This window comes from Bombina bombina, chromosome 10 (assembly GCF_027579735.1).
Source record: "Bombina bombina isolate aBomBom1 chromosome 10, aBomBom1.pri, whole genome shotgun sequence".
Taxonomy (NCBI): domain Eukaryota; kingdom Metazoa; phylum Chordata; class Amphibia; order Anura; family Bombinatoridae; genus Bombina; species Bombina bombina.
In genome coordinates this window covers 218,575,498-218,596,142 of record NC_069508.1, presented here as the reverse complement: position 1 = coordinate 218,596,142, position 20,645 = coordinate 218,575,498, and the positions used below count along the sequence as shown (strand labels likewise).

General features: G+C 37.6%; 1 protein-coding gene across 1 annotated transcript in view; it reads left to right on the top strand.

The window, feature by feature from the left end:
• Positions 1-10,211, top strand: part of DNAI4 (dynein axonemal intermediate chain 4) — a 603,028-nt gene extending 592,817 nt beyond the window's left edge. Inside the window, exon 16 of the mRNA XM_053693220.1 lies at positions 10,061-10,211. Coding sequence (XP_053549195.1) covers positions 10,061-10,111 — 51 coding nt within the window. The 3' untranslated portion in view covers positions 10,112-10,211. The remainder of the gene's footprint in view (positions 1-10,060) is intronic.
• Positions 10,212-20,645: the final 10,434 nt, after the last annotated feature.

Genomic DNA, 20,645 nt, shown 5'->3' with positions numbered 1-20,645 from the left:
GCCGAGTCTGGTTCCAAAATTTATACATATAATATTAGATGTATGTCCTTGCTGCTAGAGTATTATCAATTATGAAATAGAGGTTCTCTTACTTTATCCCTACAGAGAGTTTTTTAATCTGAGTCTGCATTACAGAATGTACAAGACCTTTTTGCAGTGGCTAAAATTTGAATATTTATTCCTTCAAGCATGCATATTTACTATGTTATGGTGCATGACTTTTCACAGGGTGATGTACAAATCTCAGTTACATGCATGTTTATAACCATATGCATGGCAGGTTTTTTTTTTTCAAGCTCATACCATGATTAAATTCATGCATATCTAATTCTAGTAATGTTCTAAAGAATACAGATTTAAAATGGTGTACTCTGCTTACAGTACATAAATACTATATATAGTTATGAAATTGTACAGCAGGTTATTTTAAATATCATTACAGCACATAATTATTCTGCAGTGAGCCAATGACGTTTGCAAATGGCCTCAAAGACCCAATAACGCTTGTGCGCAAACAATAGCACCTCACTTGTAATCTAACCCAGTATGGGTTACATGCCTTTTTAATAGGGCTGAAACTAAGCATATTTTTTTTACCAGTATGGCAATGCATTATCAGATATGCGTCCATTCATATGGCGATCTTTTTCAAATTGTTTTGGGGACTAACTCTATAAATACTGCAGAGGAATATAAAAGTCTCCAGCAACAGAAATAGCTACATTCCCTGCTATATGATAAGTAGAGAGAAAAGACAGTGATAGAGTAATTGACATCGTGAAATCTCAATCAACGGAGTAAAAGTGTCAGGGGGTGGATTTATTAAGCAGCGATTGCTGCTCATTCCGTGCTCCTTAACTCATCCGCCGATTAGCCGCGAATGTGCAGGGGGTGGTATTGCACAAGCAGTTCACTAGAAATGCTTGTGCAATGATAAATGACGACAGTGTATGATTGATTACATTTAGAATGTGGCCATTGATATTAAAGGGACATGAAACACAACATTTTTCCTTCATGATTCAGATAGTGAAAACAATTTTTTTTTTTTTACTTCTGCCATCTAGTGCTCTTGGTAATGAAACTACTGCCATAAAAGGACAGTCTTGTCCAAAATAAACTTTCATGATTCAGATAGAGAATGTAAATTTAAACAATTTTCCAATTTACTTTTATCACCAATTTTGCTTTGTTCTTTTGGTATTCTTAGTTGAAAGCTAAACCTAGGAGGTTGATATGCTAATTTCTAAGGCCACCTCTTCTCTCAGGGCATTTTGACAGTTTTTCACCACTAGAGGGTGTTAGTTCATGCGTGTCATACAGATAACACTGTGCTCACACACGTGGAGTTCCAGTGAGCCAGCTCTGTTTGGCTAAAATGGAGGATTGTCAAAAGAACTGAAATAAGGGGGCAGTTTGCAGAGGCTTAGATACAAGTTAATCGCAGAGGTAAAAAGTATATTAATATAACTGAGACAAGGAGCAGTCTGTAGAGGCTTATATACAGGGTAATCACAGAGGTAAAAAGTATATTACTATAACTGAGATAAGGGGCTGTCTGCAGAGGCTTAGATACAAGGTAATCACAGAGGTAAAAAGTATATTAATATAACTGAGATAAGGGGGCAGTCTGCAGAGGCTTAGATACAGGGTATTCACAGAGGTAAAAAGTATATTAATATAACTGAGATAAGGAGCAGTCTGCAGAGGGTTAGATACAGGGTAATTACAGAGGTAAAAAGTATATTAATATAACTGAGATAAGGGGCAGTCTGCAGAGGCTTAGATACAAGGTAATCACAAAGGTAAAAAGTTTATTAATATAACTGAGATAACGGGCAGTCTGCAGAGGCTTAGATACAGGGTAATCACAGAGGTAAAAAGTATATTAATATAACTGAGATAAGGGGGCAGTCTGCAGTGGCTTAGATACAAGGTAATCACACAGGTAAAAAGTATATTAATATAACTGAGATAAGGGGCTATCTGCAGAGGCTTAGATACAAGGTAATCACAGAGGTAAAAAGTATTTTAATATAACTGAGATAAGGAGCAGTCTGCAGAGGGTTAGATACAGGTTAATCACAGAGGTAAAAAGTATATTAATATAACTGAGATAAGGAGCAGTCTGCAGATGCTTAGATACAAGGTAATCACAGAAGTAAAAAGTATATTAATTTAATTGAGATAAGGAGCAGTCTGCAGAGGCTTAGATACAAGGTAATCACAGAGGTAAAAATTATATTAATATAACTGCGATAAGGGGGCAGTCTGCAGAGGCTTAGATACAAGGTAATCACAGAGGTAACAATTATATTAATATAACTGAGATAAGGGGGCAGTCTGCAGAGGCTTAGATACAAGGTAATCACAGAGGTAAAAAGTATATTAATATAACTGAGATAAGGAGCAGTCTGCAGAGGCTTAGATACATGGTAATCACAGAGGTAAAAAGTATATTAATATAACTGAGATAAGGAGCAGTCTGCAGAGGCTTAGATACAGGGTAATCACAGAGGTATAAAGTATATTAATATAACTGAGATAAGGAGCAGTCTGCAGAGGCTTAGATACATGGTAATCACAGAGGTAAAAAGTATATTAATATAACTGAGATAAGGGGCAGTCTGCAGAGGTTTAGATACAAGGTAATCACAGAGGTAAAAAGTATATTAATATAACTGAGATAAGGGGCAGTCTGCAGAGGGTTAGATACAAGGTAATCACAGAGGTAAAAAGTATATTAATATAACTGAGATAAGGGGCAGTCTGCAGAGGGTTAGATACAAGGTAATCACAGAGGTAAAAAGTATATTATTATAACCTTGTTGCTTATGCAAAACTAGGGAATGGGTAATAAAGGGATTATCTGTCTTTTTTAAACGATAACAATTCTGGTGTAGACTGTCCCTTTAACTTACCATTCTGCTTTTCAACAAAGGATAACAGTAGAATGAAGCAAATTTGATAATAGAAGTAAATTGGAAAGTTGTTTAAAAGTGTATGTTTTATCTAAATTATGAAAGAAAACATTTAGGGTTTTATGTCATTTAAAGCAGTATAAATCTTTTAAACTCCCGGATGCAGGGCATTATTTAAGAGGGATATTAAACCCAAAATGAAAGTTTCACTTTACATAGAAAGAAATAAATAATTTATTTTGTCCAGATTTGCTGTAATTTTACTTTGAAAATCGTTAGTTTTTTGTTTTTTTAACGCTCCTACGTCTAGATTTTGAGTTTTGTGGCCAAAGGGTTGCGTTAGCTACGCTGGCTTTTTTCTGGCCGCACCTTTTAAATACCGCTGGTATTTAGAGTTCACAGAATGGCTGCGTTAGGCTCCAAAAAAAGGAGCGTATAGCATATTTACCGCAACTTCAACTCTCGATACCAGCGGTGCTTACGGACGCGGCCAGCTTCAAAAACGTGCTTGTGCACGATTCCCCCATAGAAAACAATGGGGCTGTTTGAGCTGAAAAAAAACCTAACACCTGCAAAAAAGCCGCGTTCAGCTCCTAACACAGCCCCATTGTTTGCTATGGGGAAACACTTCCTACGTCTGCACCTAACACTCTAACATGTACCCCGAGTCTAAACACCCCTAACCTTACACTTATTAACCCCTATTCTGCCGCCCCCGCTATCGCTGACACCTGTATATTTTTTTTAACCCCTAATCTGCCGCTCCGTAAACCGCCGCTACTTACATTATCCCTATGTACCCCTAATCTGCTGCCCCTAACACCGCCGACCTCTATATTATATTTATTAACCCCTAATCTGCCCCCCACAACGTCGCCTCCACCTGCCTACACTTATTAACCCCTAATCTGCCGAGCGGACCGCACCGCTATTATAATAAAGTTATTAACCCCTAATCCGCCTCACTCCCCGCCTCAATAACCCTATAATAAATAGTATTAACCCCTAATCTGCCCTCCCTAACATCGCCGACACCTAACTTCAAACATTAACCCCTAATCTGCCGATCGGAGCTCACCACTATTCTAATAAATGTATTAACCCCTAAAGCTAAGTCTAACCCTAACACTAACACCCCCCTAAGTTAAATATAATTTAAATCTAACGAAATAAATTAACTCTTATTAAATAAATTAATCCTATTTAAATCTAAATACTTACCTGTAAAATAAATCCTAATATAGCTACAATATAAATTATAATTATATTATAGCTATTTTAGGATTTATATTTATTTTACAGGTAACGTTGTATTTATTTTAACCAGGTACAATAGCTATTAAATAGTTAAGAACTATTTAATAGCTAAAATAGTTAAAATAATTACAAAATTACCTGTAAAATAAATCCTAACCTAAGTTACAATTAAACCTAACACTACACTATCAATAAATTAATTAAATAAACTACCTACAATTATCTACAATTAAACCTAACACTACACTATCAATAAATTAATTAAATAAAATACCTACAATTATCTACAATTAAACCTAACACTACACTATCAATAAATAAATTAAATACAATTCCTACAAATAAATACAATTAAATAAACTAACTAAAGTACAAAAAATAAAAAAGAACTAAGTTACAAAAAATAAAAAAATATTTACAAACATTAGAAAAATATTACAACAATTTTAAACTAATTACACCTACTCTAAGCCCCCTAATAAAATAACAAAGCCCCCCAAAATAAAAAAAATGCCCTACCCTATTCTAAATTACAAAAGTTCAAAGCTCTTTTACCTTACCAGCCCTGAACAGGGCCCTTTGCGGGGCATGCCCCAAAGAATTCAGCTCTTTTGCCTGTAAAAAAACACATACAATACCCCCCCCAACATTACAACCCACCACCCACATACCCCTAATCTAACCCAAACCCCCCTTAAATAAACCTAACACTAAGCCCCTGAAGATCTTCCTACCTTATCTTCACCTCGCCGGGTATCACACCGATCCGTCCTGGCTCCAAAATCTTCATCCAACCCAAGCGGGGGCTGGCGATCCATAATCCTGCGGCTGAAGAGGTCCAGAAGAGGCTCCAAAGTCTTCATCCTATCCGGGAAGAAGAGGCGATCCAGACCGGCAACCATCTTGATCCAAGCGGCATCTTCTATCTTCATCCGATGAGGAACGGCTCCATCGTGAAGACCTCCAGCGTGGACCAATCTTCTTCCTCCGACGTCCAACTGAAGAATGACGGTTCCTTTAAGGGACGTCATCCAAGATGGCGTCCCTCGAATTCCGATTGGCTGATAGGATTCTATCAGCCAATCGGAATTAAGGTAGGAAAATTCTGATTGGCTGATGGAATCAGCCAATCAGAATCAAGTTCAATCCGATTGGCTGATCCGATCAGCCAATCAGATTGAGCTCACATTCTATTGGCTGATCGGAACAGCCAATAGAATGCGAGCTCAATCTGAAAGGAACCGTCATTCTTCAGTTGGACGTCGGAGGAAGAAGATTGGTCCGTTCCTCATCGGATGAAGATAGAAGATGCCGCTTTGATCAAGATGGTTGCCGGTCTGGATCGCCTCTTCTTCCCGGATAGGATGAAGACTTTGGAGCCTCTTCTGGACCTCTTCAGCCGCAGGATTATTGATCGCCAGCCCCCGCTTGGGTTGGATGAAGATTTTGGAGCCAGGACGGATCGGTGTGATACCCGGCGAGGTGAAGATAAGGTAGGAAGTTCTTCAGGGGCTTAGTGTTAGGTTTATTTAAGGGGGGTTTGGGTTAGATTAGGGGTATGTGGGTGGTGGGTTGTAATGTTGGGGGGGGTATTGTATGTGTTTTTTTTTACAGGCAAAAGAGCTGAATTCTTTGGGGCATGCCCTGCAAAGGGCCCTGTTCAGGGCTGGTAAGGTAAAAGAGCTTTGAACTTTTGTAATTTAGAATAGGGTAGGGCATTTTTTTATTTTGGGGGGCTTTGTTATTTTATTAGGGGGCTTAGAGTAGGTGTAATTAGTTTAAAATTGTTGTAATATTTTTCTAATGTTTGTAAATATTTTTTTATTTTTTGTAACTTAGTTCTTTTTTATTTTTTGTACTTTAGTTAGTTTATTTAATTGTAGTTATTTGTAGGTATTGTATTTAATTAATTTATTGATAGTGTAGTGTTAGGTTTAATTGTAGGTAATTGTAGGTATTTTATTTAATTTATTTATTGATAGTGTAGTGTTAGGTTTAATTGTAACTTAGGATAGGATTTATTTTACAGGTAAATTTGTAATTATTTTAACTAGGTAACTATTAAATAGTTATTAACTATTTAATAGCTATTGTACCTGGTTAAAATAAATACAAAGTTGCCTGTAAAATAAATATAAATCCTAAAATAGCTATAATATAATTATAATGTATATTGTAGCTATATTAGGGTTTATTTTACAGGTAAGTATTTAGCTTTAAATAGGAATAATTTATTTAATAAGAGTTAATTTATTTCGTTAGATTTAAATTATATTTAATATAGGGGGGTGTTAGGGTTAGACTTAGCTTTAGGGGTTAATACATTTATTACAGTAGCGGCGAGATTAGGTCGGCAGATTAGGGGTTAATAATTGAAGTTAGGTGTCGGCGATGTTAGGGAGGGCAGATTAGGGGTTAATACTATTTATTATAGGGTTATTGAGGCGGGGGTGAGGCGGATTAGGGGTTAATAACTTTATTATAGTAGCGGTGCGGTCCGCTCGGCAGATTAGGGGTTAATAAGTGTAGGCAGGTGGAGGCTACGTTGATGGGGGCAGATTAGGGGTTAATAAATATAATATAGGGGTCGGCGGTGTTAGGGGCAGCAGATTAGGGGTACATAGCTATAATGTAGGTGGCGGTGGTGTACGGAGCGGCAGATTAGGGGTTAATAATAATATGCAGGGGTCAGCGATAGCGGGGGCGGCAGATTAGGGGTTAATAAATATAATATAGGGGTCGGCAGATTAGGGGTACATAGGGATAACGTAGGTGGCGGCGGTGTACGGAGTGGCAGATTAGGGGTTAAAAAAAATTAATAGAGTTGCGGCGATGTAGGGGGACCTCGGTTTAGGGGTACATAGGTAGTTTATGGGTGTTAGTGTACTTTAGAGCACAGTAGTTAAGAGCTTTATAAACCGGCGTTAGCCCAGAAAGCTCTTAACTCCTGACTTTTTTCTGCGGCTGGAGTTTTGTCGTTAGATTTCTAACGCTCACTTCAGCCACGACTCTAAATACCGGCGTTAGGAAGATCCCATTGAAAAGATAGGATACACAAATGACGTAAGGGGATCTGCGGTATGGAAAAGTCGCGGCTGGAAAGTGAGCGTTAGACCCTTTCCTGACTGACTCCAAATACCGGCGGTAGCCCAAAACCAGCGTTAGGAGCCTCTAACGCTGGTTTTCACGGCTACCGCCCAACTCTAAATCTAGGCCCTAGATTTTAAAAACCCTGTTCTGCAATATATTCTGCACAGTAATTGCTAATTCAATGCAAGAACTCATGTAGGTCTGTCCCTTATTGGTCACAGAAAATGGGATAAAATAAATATACGTTATCATTTTGTATGCTGATTGTTTGGAATGCAGTGCTTAATTGCTGATATATACAATTAAGCACTGCAGACTTTCAATTACTTTTCAGCTAGATTACGAGTTTTGCGGTAAGAGGGGTGCATTGCTAACTTGCACGTTATTGTCACCGCTCACTTCCCTATTGGAACAGCCAATAGATTGCAAGCTCAATCCTATTGGCTGACTGGATCAGCCAACAGGATTGAAGTTCAATCCTATTGGCTGATTGCATCAGCCAATTGGATTTTTTCAACCTTAATTCCGATTGGCTGACAGAATTCTATCAGCCAATCAGAATCTAAGGGACGCCATCTTGGATGACGTCACTTAAAGGAACCTTCATTCGTCAGGTAGTTGTCGGCAGAAAAGGATGCTCCGCGCCGGATGTCTTGAAGATGGAGCCGCTCCGCGTCGGATGGATGAAGATAGAAGATGCCGTCTGGATGAAGACTTCTGCCCGCCTGGAGGACCACTTCACCCGGCTTGGATGAAGACTTCTCCCGGCTTCGTTGAGGACTTCTTTCCGCTTCGATGAGGACTTCTCCCGGCTTAGTTGAGGATGGATATCGGCTCTTCAAAACTGTAAGTGGATCTTCAGGGGTAAGTGTTAGGTTTTTTTAAGGGTTTATTGGGTGGGTTTTATTTTTAGGTTAGGGCTTTGGGCTGCAATAGAGCTAAATGCCCTTTTAAGGGCAATGCCCATCCAAATGCCCTTTTCAGTGCAATAGGGAGCTTAGGTTTTTTTAGTTAGGGTTTTATTTGGGGGGTTGGTTGTGTGGGTGGTGGGTTTTACTGTTGGGGGGTTGTTTGTATTTTTTACAGGTAAAAGAGCTGATTTCTTTGGGGCAATGCCATTGGTAATTTAGTTTAGACTAGGGGTTTTTTTTATTTTGGGGGGCTTTTTTATTTTGATAGGGCTATTAGATTAGGTGTAATTAGTTTAAATATCTTGTAATTTGTTTTTTTTATTTTGTGTAATTTAGTGTTTGTTTTTTTTGTAATTTAGGTATTTGTATTTAATTTAGATAATTTATTTAACTGTAGTGTAGTGTTAGGTGTTAGTGTAAATCAGGTTAGGTTTTATTTTACAGGTAAATTTGTATTTATTTTAGCTAGGTAGTTATTAAATAGTTAATAACTATTCTACCTAGTTAAAATAAATACAAACTTGCCTGTAAAATAAAAATAAAACCTAAGCTAGATACAATGTAACTATTAGTTATATTGTAGCTAGCTTAGGGTTTATTTTATAGGTAAGTATTTAGTTTTAAATAGGAATTATTTAGGTAATGATAGTAGGTTTTCTTTAGATTTATTTTAATTATATTTAAGTTAGGGGTGTTAGGGTTAGACTTAGGTTTAGGGGTTAATACATTTAGTATAGTGGCGGCGACGTTGGCGCGGCAGATTAGGGTTTACTAAATGTAGGTAGGTGGCGGGGATGTTAGGGACAGCAGATATGGGGTTAATAATATTTAACTAATGTTTGTGATGCGGGAGTGCAGCGGTTTAGGGGTTAATATGTTTTTTATAGTGGCAGCAATGCCGGAAGCGGCAGATTAGCGGTTAATCATTTTATTTTAGTGTTTGCGATGCGGGAGGGCCTCGGTGTAGGGGTTGATAGGTAGTTTATGGGTGTTAGTGTACTTTTTAGCACTTTAGTTATGAGTTTTATGCTACGGCTTTTTAGTGTAAAACTCATAACTACTGACTTTAGAATGCGTTACGAATCTTGCAGGATAGGCTGTACCGCTCACTTTTTGGCCTAAAAAAAAATAAAGCTTGTAATACCGGCGCTATGGAAGTCCCATTGAAAATAGACTATATGCAAATTGCGTACGTTGATTTGTGGTAAGGCCAAAAAAGTGTGCGGGACAGCTGTACCTACAAGACTCATAATAGCAGCAGTAGTAAAAAAGCAGCGTTATGAGCCTTTACGCTGCTTTTTTACTCATAACGCAAAACTTGTAATCTAGCCGTATGTTTTTTTGAAAAGACTGCAAAAAAAATAATCAAACTTTTTGTTTTAAATCTAACTCTAACAACTATGTGATGTCCTCTGCTATCCAGGTAGAATTCCCTCTCTGTATGTATCTGCAAGCAAATGTATTTATACTGTGACCCTGGCAATCTCTAATGGCTGCCGCGTATCCTGGTCAGAGTAATTTCTTTCTTATGCGACTAATGCTTCTAAGTGTTCCAATTTGTTCACAATTGTGAAAATGAAATTGCATTTGGAGAAATTCTCAAATACATTAAACGCTAGTTAGTTGGTGTCTTAATGCCCCAGCCAATTTAGTTTTATATTTATGTACTTTTCTATGCTGTAAATACTCTTTAAACAAAGTGCCAGTTTATAGGTAGTTTGTATGGTTTTGGCAAACAATAGTAGATTTTACTGTAGAAGATCCTTATCAGTAGATTGTTATCAATGTAAATTTTTACAAACGATTTTCCATATTAAGTGACTCATGTTTTTACCATGGGTTAAGGTGCTATAATGATGTAAATTCTTGTTTTTTTCACAGGCGAATGCATTATATGATCTTATTGGCGCTACATTAGCCAGTCAGCTGTGATTCATTTGCAGGAACATCTAATAAACAATGTGATGTCAAAGGACTGAATTCTACCATTTGTTTCTTGTAAAATGCAATAAATCATTCACATTTACTATAAGTAATGGTGGTGCTGATTTGTTTTAAACAGGAGAGCACATTTAATATAGCAGTGTTCAGATTTATTTACGTTGCCTCATTACTTAAGTTTTTAAAATCACCATGAGTGTTCTCCAACTCAACTTCTACAGATGGCCATATACAAGGTACTTTTATAAGCTTACATAGCAATCAGATGCTATACTGTCGGTCCTGATGACTAAGAACAGAGCAGGTTCCTGCATTCTTCCTCTGCAAGCTTGATAGACACCAATAATAGGCATGTGATGGTGGAGCCCAATTCTCCTGTGTTTTTCCTCTGCAAGCTTGATGGATGCCAATGACCGGAGTGTGATGGTGGAGTCTAGACATGGTGCAAGGTGCTGAAGAACACATAATGGTCCCTCTCTTTGTGTCACACCCAGACCTACAAATAAAATGTATCAGGCAGGTACACGGAAGCCCCCCAAGTCTTCATTATGCTCACAGGAATCAGGGTGGTCTAGTAGCAAAATAACAAGGGTTAATGAGAATCAGTGAGATTTTGGTGTTAAGTAATTATGGGAAAATTTAAGGAAATGCTGAGTTAGATAGCAATAAAGATTTCACATAAAATTAATTAAAGGGACATGAAACCCCACATTGCTCATTCATGATTTAGGTAGAGCATACAATTTAAAAAAAAAACGTTCCAATTTTCTTCTATTATCAATTGTGCTTAATTCTCTTGGTATCATTTGTTGAAGGAGCAACAATGCACTACTGGTTGCTAACTGAGCACGTTGGGGTCAATTTATTAAATGTCGAGCGGACATGATTCGCTGTAGCAAATTGTGGCCGCCCTACATCGCTAAATGCCGACAGCATACGCTGTTGGCATTTAACATTGCACAAGCATTTCTAGTGAAATGCTTGTGCAATGCCACCCCTGCACATTTGTGGGCAATCAGCCACTAGCAGGTGTTTTAAATCCCAATCATATCGGATCGGGATGATTAAAGTCTGCCACCTAAAAGGTCTTATGACCGCTGCTTCTTAACTTCAGGCGGAGAAAGCATCCGCTGCTTATTAAATCTCCCCCATGGGGTAAGCCAATGACAATCGGTATATATATGCAGCCACCAATCAGCAGCTAGCACCTAGTTATTTGCTGCTCCTGAGCTTACTTAGATAAACCCTTCAACAAAGGATAACAAGAGAAGGAAGACAATTAATTAATAGAAGTAAATTGGAAAGTTGTTTAACATTGTATGCCCTGTCTGATTGAGCTGGCGAAGGTGAGGTATGGATGTAGAGATCCTTTTTCCTGGACCTACACATGGAATGACTCAAAATGATTAATTAAAGGGACAGTAAAGTAAAAAGTAAACTTTCATTATTCAGACTGAGCGTGCAATTTTAATAAACTTTCCATTTTACTTGCATTTTCACATTTGTTTGTTGCCTTGCAATCCTTTGTTAAATAGTAAAAAGATGCATATATGTGCAGCCATCAATCACCAGCTAGCTCCCAGTAGCGCATTGCTGCACCTAGGCCTACCTAGGTATTCTCTTTAACAAAGCAAATTTAATAATAGGAGTAAAGTTGAAAGTTTAGTTTTTTTGAAAGAAGTTTCGTGCTCTATCTGATAATAGCAGCGCTGCGGAATCTGTTGGCGCTCTACAAATACCTGATAATAATAATAATGAAAGTGAATATCCTGTAAAGAAAGATTTCCTTGCTTTGTTCGCTCTATTGGGACTATAAGGGTGCCCTTTCTGTATCCAGTGTCACCACCGAAATATATACATTTCTTTCCTAAGTTATGGAGAGTCCACAACGTCATTCAATTACTAGTGGGAATATCACTCCTGGCCAGCAGGAGAAGGCAAAGAGCACCACAGCAAAGTTGTTAAAGGGACACTGAAGCCAAAAAAAATCTTTTGTGATTCAGATAGAGCAGCAATTATAAGCAACTTTCTAATTTACTCCTATTATCAAATTGTCTTCATTTTCTTGGTATGTTTATTTAAAAAGCAAGATTGTAAGTTTAGATGCCGGCCCATTTTAGGTGAACAACCTGGGTTGTCCTTGCTGATTGGACAGCACCTTTAAACAAGTGCTGTCCATGGTTCTGAACCCACAATTTGCTGGCTCCTTAGCTGAGATGCCTTTTTTTCAAATAAAGATTGCAAGAGAATGAAAAAAATTGATAATAGAAGTAAATTAGAAAGTTGCTTACAATTACATGCTCTATCTGAATCATGAAATAAAAAAATTGGGTTCAGTGTCCCTTTAAGTGTCACTCCCCTACCCATAATCCCCAGTCATTCTCTTTGCCTCTGTATATGGAGGAGGTGAAGTTTGATGTCGGAAGAAATGAATTCCTTTTTCAGGTACTTTTCACTGCAAGCAAGGATTAGGGTTTAGCTGAGTCCACGTCAATCTCTTCAGTAGAGTAGTGGTGGCTTTTAAGCCGTTTGGAAGTTGTGAGATAGTCCTTGCTTTGTTTCCTAACACATTGCTACCCATGGTACAGAAAGCCAGAGTTGGTTACTCTGTTCTTTCTTTTTCTACAGGTCTCTGTAAGGAGTTTGTGTCTTTTCACGCCTTGTGAGCTGTCTTCCTGCCGGACAGCTAGACTGCAGGTAAGTGCTTTTGTTTTCTAGGTCTTGGAGACTTGCACTTCAGAAGAATATGTTTTATGCAGTAGATGGGGACATTTTTAAAATCCTTTATACAGGATTTTCTTTGACAGTGGGCAGGCACATTATGTATGTTGAGACTAGGGGTTACTCTTCCCTTTATTGGGACGTTTTTCCTCTTTGGGCTAATTTTGTTGAAATACTTTATTAGAATGTGTGTGGATTATGTTTTATACAGGAATTTATGTATAAACTTTAAATTTGGCAGTTTGTTTTCTTTGCTTGCTTAGCTGGAACAGGCTAACTGACAAACTGCTTGAGCCCTTGTGTTGTAGGCAGAGGGAAACGTGCGCCTTTTACTTGCTGCGTAGTTTCCTCTCTCTGCCGGTCATGTGACCTCTCTGCTGTCGGATATTCATGGAGCAGAGCGGCGTCATTGAATTTCAGTCTCTTCAGTGTCGATCTACTATATGATCGTTTTAGAGACTTCTGGCAGCCAAATTGTGGTATTAAAAATTTCTACAATTTGGGGAATTTTTTATTTAGTATTATGCACATGGACCAATACTCTGTGTTTTTTGACTAATGCTTGTTATGCCTTGAGGCGCAAATTGTTTTGCCTATGCAATTCTGTGTTGCATGCTTAGCTAGAACACTTCAATTTAAAGATAAATTGTTGCCCTCTGAGCCTAATGTCTTTTAGGATGATGCTGTTCAGGCAATGCCACAGCTTTCTCCTCAAACATCCCAAGCCTCTATGGGGTCACATACATTGCCCTGCAGTTCCTCTCGCAGCCTCCTGGAGGACATTCAGATAGTAAGGTTTCTGTTTCACCTACTGCTACGCAGGTTGTCCTCCCTCATAAGTCTGATGAGGAGGATATGCCGGTAGCCTCTGAGGGCGAAATCTCAGATTCAGACAGTATTATTGCTTCATCTGATACTGAAGAAGTAAACTTCAGATTTAAGCTTGAACACCTTTTTGTACTGTTAAAGGAGGTATTGGCTACTTTGGAAGACTCCGATACTGTGGTATACCTTTAACTATAACCCCTCCTATTTGGTCTCCACCCTATATAAGGACTACCTATAACACTCATTTACTGCCTGATTATTGAAGTCTTAGCTACTCTGGTGTAGCTTTCCTTATCTCAGGTCTCCTATTGCTTGTATCCTGTGCAAGGTGGTTTACTTTGTTTACTCTAGCTGCGTCTTGAATCTCTTATGCTCAAATCATTACTTTGTCATTACCGACTTTGGATCATTCAACGGCCGGATCTACTTTTTCACCGCTACCCGGAAGTAAGCCGCATTCACACACGCTGCCTCTCCAAACACGGATCTTCCAATACGGTAACAGAAATATCACGGTCCTCAAGGTGGTAACGTATACGAACAATGCTAAAGCCTTTAAACTTCTTACCTGCTTGTTTTTGTTACCATACTGAATTATTGGGCATCTCCTATTACCTGCAACATCCAATATGAACAAACATTGTATGTCTGTGGAATGTCTGAACTTGTAAATATTTTAGGCTGTGTGTGATTGCGTGAAGTAAGAAGAATCATTTGTTTCTACCAATTCAGATTCTGAGCTTGTCAGTATTTCTTTTTCATCTGTGGCCTCCGGTTATATATATATATCTTGAACATAAGATATATATTATATTAAATATTCCTTATATTTATTAACACTTAAGTCAGTAGTTAATATACAAATTCATCATATATTAAATGTCTCATATTGTTTAATCAGGCTACATAGAAGTTGTTTTCTGATTACTACAAAAAAGAGCAACAAGCTCTAATTTTAGAGCTAACCTTTATAACCAATGTGCAAATACTTGTTTACTTAAATACGAAGCTCAGAATACCACATAATAATCAGGCCTAAAAAAAACCGAATTTTGAATTAATTAAACATTATGGATCCTAATGAAATAAAAAAGGAGTTTAATAATGTTTACCTTAAACTTGATTATTTAGCAAGAGCTGTGACAGAAGTGCAGACTGAAAATGCTGCACTGAAAACTATAGTTAAAGATTTTGTTACACAAAAGCCTCATGACCCACCTGAACCTCATATTAATTATCCACAACCTTTTTCAGGGAAACGTTCTGAGTTCAGGGAATTTAAGAATGCCTGTAATTTATTATTTTCTCTAAGACCTAAGACTTATCATACTGAGCGGATTAAAGTTTGTACCACAATATCTTTCCTACAAGGTGAACCCAGGACTTGGGCTAATAGGTTTTTTGAAAACAATAACAATATCCTGGATTCATTACAAGATTTTTTTTTCTGCTTTAACTAGTCTATATCAAGACTCAAATTCTCAAATAAATGCTGAAATGAGATTGAGGTCTTTAAAACAAGGTAAGAGAAATGTGGAGGATTATACCACTGAGTTTCAGATGTGGGCAGAGGACTCTCAGTGGAATGAAATCAGTTTGAAAAATCAATATCGTTTAGGTTTATCTGAAACACTCAAAGATGAACTTTCACGTCTTGAGATCCCAGATACCCTTGATGGTCTTATTAAATTAAGTACATCTTTAGATCGTCGTTTGAGAGAAAGGAGGGCAGAAAAGGCCTCTAATGATACCTCATATAGAAGACCTTACCAAGTCACAACAAGTCATGACAAAACTCATGGCAGTGCTACCCCTATGGAGATTGGTGTACTTAGAGGACCTCTGCCACCAGAGGAAAAAATTAGAAGGAGGTTGGAAAATCTCTGTTTATATTGTGCTCAAAAAGAACATGTAGTATCTACTTGTCCTTTGTTGAAAAAACAAAAGAATGGTAAGAAAAAAACCAGTGACTTTATTTTCAGCATAGCTAATGATACACACATGACTTTGTCTATTTCTTTACAGTGGGACCAGAAAAATATCCAAACCAAGGCATTAATTGATTCAGGAGCATCCGGAAATTACATTGATTCCACTTATGTAAATAAAAATCGAATACCTACTATTTGTAAACAAAATCCTGTATCTATTAAACTGATAGATGGTTCATTAATAGAACAAGGACCTATTACACATCATACTATTCCCCTGCTTGTAACATCATTGCAGGGACACACTGAATATTTATCTTTTGATCTCATAACCATACATCAGCATACTCTCATCCTAGGCTATCCTTGGTTGAAGAAACACAACCCTCACATAAATTGGGTTTCAAATAAGGTAACATTAGATTCTGCTTTTTGTTCCCAAACTTGTTATCCACATCAAACCATAGCGTCACTTGATATTGGTTTACCCTCGTGTTATCAGGATTTGGCAGATGTATTTAATTTAAAAGAGGCAGAAAACCTTCCACCTCATAGGGAGTTTGACTGTCCTATCGATATAATACCTGGTTCCAAAATCCCTCATGGTAAGATCTATCCCCTCTCTCAAGAGGAACTCCAGTATATAAGAAACTACTTAGACGAAAATTTACGTAAGGGATTTATTTCACACTCCACATCCCCTGCAGCTGCAGGTATGTTTCTAGTAAGAAACAAGGATGGTACCATAAGACCTATTATTGATTATAGAGCATTAAATAACATCACAATAAAAAACAGATACCCGTTACCTTTAATACCTGAACTTTTGGAACGTCTAACTGGTGCAACTATTTATACCAAATTAGATTTAAAGGGAGCTTATAATTTGATTAGAATTAAAGAAGGTCACGAATGGAAAACGGCATTCAGGACCAGATATGGCCTTTTCCAATATAATGTAATGCCTTTTGGTCTGAGTAATGCTCCGGCAACTTTTCAGTTTTTTATAAATGAGATCTTTCGTGACCTGATAGACGTTTGTGTCATAATATACCTTGACGACATATTAATTTATTCTAGAACACCTCATGAGCATGAAAAACATGTACGCTGGGTATTAACTCGTTTAAAAGAACACAAACTATATGCTAAACTGGAAAAATGTTCCTTTCATGTCACAGAAATAAAATTCTTGGGTTACATCATCAGTCCCAACAAAATTCAAATGGATCCGGAGAAGGTATCAGCAATTCTAAATTGGCCTACTCCTACTTCCACAAAATCTGTACAACGATTCATTGGTTTTGCGAATTTTTATAGGAAGTTTATAAAAAATTTCTCTTCAATCGTTAAACCATTAACAACACTCACTAGTGAAAAACAAAGATTTAAGTGGACCGAATCCGCTAGTCTTGCCTTTAAGAAATTGAAAGAAAATTTTACTACAGCTCCCATTCTAGTTATGCCAGATTTTGATTCAGAATTTATCCTTGAAGTAGATGCATCCGACTCAGGTATCGGTGCAGTTTTATCACAACAAGATAAGAACAACACTGAGATTCATCCTATTGCTTTCTATTCAAAAATGTTAACTAGTGCTGAGAAAAACTATAGCATAGGAGATAAAGAACTTCTAGCTATAAAACGTGCTCTAGATCATTGGAGACATTTATTAGAAGGTTCTAAGCTACCTTTTAAGATTTATACTGACCATAAAAATCTTGAATTTCTAAAAACAAGTAAGACCTTGTCTGCAAGACAAGCAAGATGGTCTATATTTTTTGATCGTTTCGATTTTCTCTTAACCTACAGACCAGGACATTTAAATACCAAAGCCGATGCCCTCTCTAGATTACATGAACAAGACACTCATAATCAAATTTACCAAATCATTCCAAAAGAAAAAAATTATAGGTTTATTAACACCTTTAGAAGAGGAGATCTTAAAAGAATTAAAACATGAACCACCACATGGAATAGACTGTCAAAAAGATTCCAAGACTGGTCTTTTCTATCATAATTCTAAACTATATATCCCCAAACAAATTAGATCTTCTATTCTTAAACAAACCCATGACGGGACACTAGCAGGCCATCCAGGTATTTCTAAAACTATAGACCTAACCAGGAGAAATTATTGGTGGCCACTCATGGATACCTATATTACAAACTATGTAAAACATTGTGATACCTGTGCCAGAAACAAGTTAACACACAAAAGACCATCAGGTCTTTTATCTCCTCTGCCTATTCCTGACAAACCCTGGAGTACCATATCAATGGACTTTATTGTCGAGTTACCTGAATCCCACCATTACAATACTATTTTAGTTGTCATTGATCATTTAACAAGACTGGCTCATTACATTCCCCTAAAAGGTCTCCCTACAGCTTTCACTACAGCTCACGTTTTCCTAGACAACATAGTTCGCTTACATGGACTGCCCAAAGTTATAATAACTGATCGTGGTACACAGTTTACCTCTAATTTTTGGAGATCCCTATGTAAGTTAATCAAAATTGATTCTAGATACTCGACTGCTTTTCACCCTCAGACAAATGGCCTTACAGAATGACTCAACCAAACCCTTGAACAATATCTTCGTTGTTATATATCTCATCTGCAGGATGACTGGTCATCCTATTTACCTTTGGCTGAATTCTGTTATAACAATACTACTTCTACATCTACTAAACTATCCCCATTCTTCGTTACTTATGGATATCATCCTACTACTATTTCATTGTCCTCTCAACAAGTGAACTCTCCCTCAGCATTGGATTTCGCAACTACCCTACAAGAAAGACTTAACATCCTGAAAAAACATCTTTCGGAAGCTAAAGATTATCAAAAAAGGTTATATGATACCCATCACACTGCTAGCCCGGCTTATCAGATTGGAGATTTGGTACTACTCTCGATAAAGAATCTCAAACTGTCAGTTCCTAGCAAAAAGTTAGCAAATCAATATTTGGGTCCTTTTAAGATTTCTAAAATAATCAACCTCAATGCTGTGAGATTAGAGCTTCCCCAGGATTTTAAGATTCACCCCTCTTTTCATGTCTCTCTGTTAAAGCCATATCTTCCTTCACCTCAGTCTCTCTCCTTGTCTCGACCACCTCCAATACTCGTTGATGATCGAGAGGAGTATGAAGTTGAAGCTGTATTGGATTCTAGGATCCATAGGAAGAGGTTGGAGTATCTTGTGAAATGGAAAGGTTATGGTTCGGAGGATAACTCTTGGCAGCTTCATTCTGATCTTCGCACTCCCCGTCTTCTACGAAATTTTCATCGCCGCTATCCTGAGAAACCTAGTTTGGAAACCCCTGGGGTGCTTCCTTGAAGGGGGGGAGATGTGGTATACCTTTAACTATAACCCCTCCTATTTGGTCTCCACCCTATATAAGGACTACCTATAACACTCATTTACTGCCTGATTATTGAAGTCTTAGCTACTCTGGTGTAGCTTTCCTTATCTCAGGTCTCCTATTGCTTGTATCCTGTGCAAGGTGGTTTACTTTGTTTACTCTAGCTGCGTCTTGAATCTCTTATGCTCAAATCGTTACTTTGTCATTACCGACTTTGGATCATTCAACGGCCGGATCTACTTTTTCACCGCTACCCGGAAGTAAGCCGCATTCACACACGCTGCCTCTCCAAACACGGATCTTCCAATACGGTAACAGAAATATCACGGTCCTCAAGGTGGTAACGTATACGAACAATGCTAAAGCCTTTAAACTTCTTACCTGCTTGTTTTTGTTACCATACTGAATTATTGGGCATCTCCTATTACCTGCAACATCCAATATGAACAAACATTGTATGTCTGTGGAATGTCTGAACTTGTAAATATTTTAGGCTGTGTGTGATTGCGTGAAGTAAGAAGAATCATTTGTTTCTACCAATTCAGATTCTGAGCTTGTCAGTATTTCTTTTTCATCTGTGGCCTCCGGTTATATATATATATCTTGAACATAAGATATATATTATATTAAATATTCCTTATATTTATTAACACTTAAGTCAGTAGTTAATATACAAATTCATCATATATTAAATGTCTCATATTGTTTAATCAGGCTACATAGAAGTTGTTTTCTGATTACTACAAAAAAGAGCAACAAGCTCTAATTTTAGAGCTAACCTTTATAACCAATGTGCAAATACTTGTTTACTTAAATACGAAGCTCAGAATACCACAGATACTTCTGTCGTTGTCAATCATAAGAAGTCTAGTAAATTTAATAAATACTTCTTCCTCTGTGGAAGTTTTTCCTGTCCCAGACGTGTAACGGAGATTATTTCACAGGAATGGGAGAAGCCAGGGATTCCTTTCTCTCCATCTCCTGTATTTAAAAAGATGTTTCCTGTTGCTGACTCCATTAAAGATTCTTGGCGCACAGTGCCTAAAGTAGAAGGGGCTATTTCTACTCTGGCTAAGAGAACTATGATCCCTATAGTGGATAGCTGCTCCTTTAAGGACCCCTTGGACAAAAAGCTGGAAGCTTATTTGAAGAAGATGTATGTTCATCAAGGTCTTCAATCACAACCTGCAGTTTGTATTGCCACAGTAGCAAGTGCGGCATCTTATTGGTGCAATGCCTTGTCTGAATCAATTTTAGTAGAGACTGTTGGAGGAGATACAAGGTTAAGGCTCTCAAACTAGCTAAATCCTTTATTTATGATGCTTACATGCAAGTTATTAGACTTGGAGCCAATATGTCTGGCTTCACTGTCCTAGCCCGCAGGGCATTGTGGTTAAAATCTTGGTCAGTTGATGTTACCTCCAAGTTTCTGGCGCTTCCTTACAAGGGAAGACTTTGTTCAGACCTGGTCTGGCAGAAATAATTTCTGATATTACGGGTGGAAAATCATCTTTTCTACCGCAAGACAAGAAGAACAAACTCAAAGGACGTCAAAGTAATTTTCGTTCCTTTCATAACTTCAAAGGTCAAAAGTCTTCCTCTTCTAAGCAGGAGCAGTCCAAGTCTTCTTGGAAGCCCAATCAGTCTTGGAATAAGGGCAAGCAATCAAAGAAACC